At 45.4% G+C, this 4,875-nt stretch overlaps 1 protein-coding gene across 1 annotated transcript; it reads right to left on the reverse strand.

Moving 5' to 3' along the window:
* Nucleotides 1–898: 898 nt before the first annotated feature.
* LOC311615188 (tyrosine-protein phosphatase non-receptor type 3-like) lies at nt 899–4,387 on the reverse strand. The gene has a single exon (XM_084870473.1). The coding sequence runs from the start codon at nt 2,832–2,834 to the stop codon at nt 1,173–1,175; it is 1,662 nt and encodes a 553-aa protein (XP_084726599.1). The 5' UTR covers nt 2,835–4,387; the 3' UTR covers nt 899–1,172.
* Between the last annotated feature and the right edge of the window lie 488 nt (nt 4,388–4,875).

A 4,875-nucleotide genomic window follows, 5' to 3' on the forward strand; every position in this document is an offset into this window, starting at 1 on the left:
CAAGCCCCTCTGGGTGGGGGGTGCAGCCTCAGGTCCCCGGGCTTGGTGCCAGGTGGAGGCACATTCTCAGGTCCCTGTCAAACCCTGCCAGCTGGGGGGTGCAGTCTCAGATCCCCCAGCCTGGCACCACGGCTGGGAGCATGGCCTGAGGTCCCCTGTCAAACTCTGTGTGGCAGGGGTCATGGCCTAAGGTTCCTTGCCCAGGCCAAGTGCCATGCAGCCTCAGGTCCCTGCTGTTTGGTCATGACATTATGGTGACCTGGCTAATTTGCATATTCCTCTATTATTTAGATGGATTAGCAGAGGTCACCCAGGAAAGACATGAAAATCCAGCAGTCTTCCTCTCTTGCCTTACACAGACTATGAGAAAATACACCAATCTTGACCATATATTCCCAAAAGGAACGAACCCCCAAGGATACCTTTTAAACATGACCTTTGAGGTCTCTAATAATAGAGACAAGGAGACCCAAATCTGAAAACAAAGACAACATCAGGCCAAGGCTAAATCCCAAAGGCCTTTCAGCTCCTAGCCACCACTCTCATGACTCCAAACGAAGTGCCAGTCCTGCAACCAAGAGTAAGTCAGGGGCTAAGCCTCCTCTGGGCCCATGCATCAAATGAAACAAAGAAAGACACTGGATCAAGTCCTGCCCAAACCCGAGACCCCAGCCTGGGCCCTGCCCGAGGTGTGGGAGGGAAGGCCACTGGAAATCAGACTGTAGTCTGACCCCTCCAGGTCAGACCTCAGCAAGGCCTCCCTCTGGATCCAGTTTGGAGCTCCCAGACCTCCTGGGACAGGCCCTGACAAGACCTCACAGACTTACATCACCAGGACAGAGCCTCGGGTAACAATTGTGGTGGCAGGTAAGCCAATCTCCTTTTTAAATAACTCTGGGGCCGCTTATTCAGCGGATGTGGAAGCTGCCGTGCTCGGCAACATCGGGAGGATCGGGCCAGTACTGGTGACACTTGGTCCGCCCTCGCTCTGTGAGAGTCGTCAACATGACGATGAGTGATAACTTCTGATTCCAGACAACTTGCCAGAATTGTGCGCAGGTATGTGGCAGGGATCCCTGAGCGGCAATGTACTTGTTCACGAGGTTAGCAGCAGGAATTTCCATGTCCACGTGGCTCGCATTAATGTAGTCTTCGTTTCCCTGCAGTAACACTCAGGTGGTGTCATAAGGCAACATGTCTTTGTATCGGTTTTTGTCCAAATTTTGAGGCAGCTTTGCAAAGGTGATGGCCAGCCCAGGTTTCTTTCTGTAGAGTTGCTCGAACTGGATCAGCACCGTCCCACTTTCGAGGTCCTTCTTCAGCTGTTCCATGGATCCCTCCAAGGTGTCGGCAACCTCCGGACACTCAGGGAAAATGGCCTCCGGGAAGAGCTGGCTCAGTTCATCTTCAGATTTGATATCCGCAAAGGAGTGGACAGCATTCCTTCGGATGACCAGGGCCAGCTCCTGCGTGTGGGACTCCCGGCTGGCTTTGATGAACATCACCACCTGGTCGTGCGTGTGCTCTGAGATGTCCCGGCCATTGATTAGCACGATTTGATCCCCTTCGTTTAGCTTCGGAATGCAGGTGTCCGCAGGCGACTCTGGGTTTATCCTTGACACCATAAGAGGCATCTTTTGATCCACTCCTCCCTTTAGATTGAATCCAAATTTTCCATCCTCATCTGACGTGATACGGATCAAGATTAAGTAGCCATCCCCATTGTCATTCTTGTCGCAGTAGTACTGGCTGGAGTCCTCGGTGGAGCTCCCTTTGGTCACCCTGTGGAAGTCCTCTAAGAACTGCTGGTCCACGCCATCTGGGGAGCAGGAGCCCGGAGCATTTGAAGACGGAGACACAGAGCTGGATGACTTCCAGGTCGGGCAGCTTTGTGCTGGGTTGCTCTCAGATATGCTCTCTTGGTGTGGGCTCTGGTTCTGAGAAACCTCCGAATCGCTGTCTTTCGAGGAGAGGGAGCCCTTGTAGGTGTAAAACACATCCTCAGTTTCGGTGATGTACGTCATCTCGTTGGCGAGGTTGTCCGCGGAAGAGTGCCTTGCCTTTCGGATTTCATGCCCGAGCCGAGGGCTTCGCCACTTGGGAGTAATAGGAGGGAACCGAGAAGGCAGACTCTTGGTTTCTAAATGCTCCACGGATAAGGATCTCCACATGGCTGGGTTCCAGACCATCTCTCCAATCACCTTTTTGCAATACTGGTTATTTACAGATTTGGGGTTCCTGGAGCCCAGCGTCCAGTATTGAGACAGAACATTCTTTTCCTGAGGCAGCAGCTTCTTTGCCTGAAAGAACGTATGGTGCTCCACACAGGATTTCCACAAGCTTTTGCAAGACCTGTAATTTAGCATGTTGAAGGCCACAATGTGATCCCTGGATTCAGGCTGCTTTTGTCGCTGATGTATAAAGAACTTTTTGCTTTTGAAAGAGATTTTTAGAATGTTCACCCAAGGATAGAAACTTGTGCAAATATGTTTCTGGTACACAGCAATGCCCGTGGAGGCAATCCTGATCATTAGATCTAAATTGTGCAGGTCCTGGCCACTGTGCAGCTCCACGCCATAGAAGTTGAGGGTCCGTGCTATGTTGATGAAGCAAGATTCCTCTTCTGACTGCTTCAGCCCACTGTGCTGCTCGTGGAGCGATTCCACCCTCGTGACAAAGTCATCGTTCTGATCTGGTATAAACTGGCTCTCAGAAAGATAGCCCGGGTGGTGGATGGAAGAATTATAGTCTCCAAAATGAGATTGTACTGTGTAGGGTGCCAGAACCACCACTGAGTTAAGAGGGCAGGTCAACCTTCCTTCACAAATATCCATCTTCAGTTGTAGGAAATACAAATGCCTGGTTTGTTCTTGCTACAGTGTGTTGGGATCAGGTATAAAAAATCTTACTCAAAAATAAAGGGTGCAGGGGAAACCTTGGGAGAGTCCACTGATTCATCGCCATGCTGCAAACCAAAATATTCCTTTTCGGTCACACACAAGTGGTTGTATGCCATGTCCAGAAGAACTTGACCAGTGTCCTGTTTCTGAAAATAGGTCGCAGCCATCAGGAGGAGGACATTAGGTAACCGTCAGGCCCCTTCCTGCAGCCTCGGCCTTGGCTCGTCTCACATTATCTCTTAGCACATATCTTGCAGAAAGCTTGCAGCCTTGAGCACGGCATAGCTCAGATAACCAGAAGACACCAGGCATGGGAGGAACCAAGACTGGCTTGCAGCCAGAAAAAATTAATAAAAACCTATCTCTCCCTGCTCTCTTTTTTTACTCCATCAAAAAATTATTAGACTTAATAAATGAATTCAGCAATGTAGCAAGATACAAAATTAACACCAAGAAATCTATGGCATTTTTATACACTAATAGTGAACTTACAGTAAGAAAGATTTCAAGAACAACCCCATTTACCATTACACACAAAAAATTAAGTTACCTAAGAATAAACTTAACTAAGGAGGTAAAAGACCTGTACTCAGAAAACTATAGGACACTGAAAAAAAGAGATAGAGGAAGATATAAACAGATGGAAGAATATACTGTGTTCATGGATTGGTAGAATCAACATCATTAAAATATTCATACTACCCAAAGCAATTTAGAGATCCAATGCACTCCCCATTAAAATACCAATGACATTATTTCACAGACCTAGAAAGAATTCTCCAAAAATTAATCTGGAATAAGAACAGACCCGGAATAGCTGCAACAATCCTGAGAAAGAAGAACAAAGTAGAGGGAATCTCAATACCAGATTTCAAGCTGTATTACAAAGCCACTGTTCTGAAAACTGCTTGGTACTGGCACAAGAACAAATATATAGACCAATGGAATAGAATAAAGAACTCAGACATCAACCCAAGCCATTATGCTCAATTAATATTTGACAAAGGAGGCAAGAGCATACAATGGAGTCAAGACAGTCTCTTCAATAAATGGTTCTGGGGAAATTGAACAGATATATGCAAAAAAAAAAATGAAACTAGAACACCAACTTACACCATACACAAAAATAAACTCAAAATGGATAAAGGAATTAAGCATAAGACAGGAAACCATAAAAATCTTAGAGGAATCCACAGGCAGCAAAATCTCAGACATATGTCATAGCAAAATATTTATACAGTTCCTAGGCAATGGAAAGTAAGGATAAAATAAACAAATGGGACTACATAAAATAAAAAGCTTCTGCACAGCTAGAGAACCCATCAACAAAACAAGAAAGCCCACTACAAGGGAGAACATATTTGCCAATGTTATCTCACAATGTTTCTTGGCCTGGCTCCTTTCAGCTTGACCTAATATTAGCTATGTATACACAATAAAAGTTTGTTATTGTTATTGTTTTTATTATTTGTTGCCAATACTTCCCAGCTTGCTGTTTGTCTTTTACTTCTGTTAATGCTATCTTTTGGGTTTATGGTGTAGACTCTTAAAAGAAAGATTCATTTAATGTGTACCCGGAGAAGAAATTTATTTGTTGAGATGGATTCCCTATGGTGAACTGAAGGCCCAGATTGTATAAATATTAAGAGCCTAGTGGCCATTTGCTAACAGGGGCTCTTCATGTACTTTGTATACTGGGACGGAACTCTTGGCTTCTCACAGTATGCTGTCTAAGTCAACTACTGAAGGAAACTTTGGCTTCAACTTTTTACCATCAGACTGAGACTGGCCCTGTCTAATCAGAATTGCACAATTTGAATAGCTAATTTACATAAGATGGACGTAATTGATAAAGATTGTCTTCTCTTTGTCTCTGTGGAACATAATTTAGGTTACTACCTGAATGTGTGTCTCCTGGGCTGTAGCTCCTTTTTTGCTCAAATAAATGCTTTTTCTTCTTTATTACAGTTTAAAT

The sequence above is a fragment of the Pipistrellus hanaki genome (genome assembly GCF_964339955.1).
Source record: "Pipistrellus hanaki genome assembly, chromosome: X".
NCBI lineage: Eukaryota > Metazoa > Chordata > Mammalia > Chiroptera > Vespertilionidae > Pipistrellus > Pipistrellus hanaki.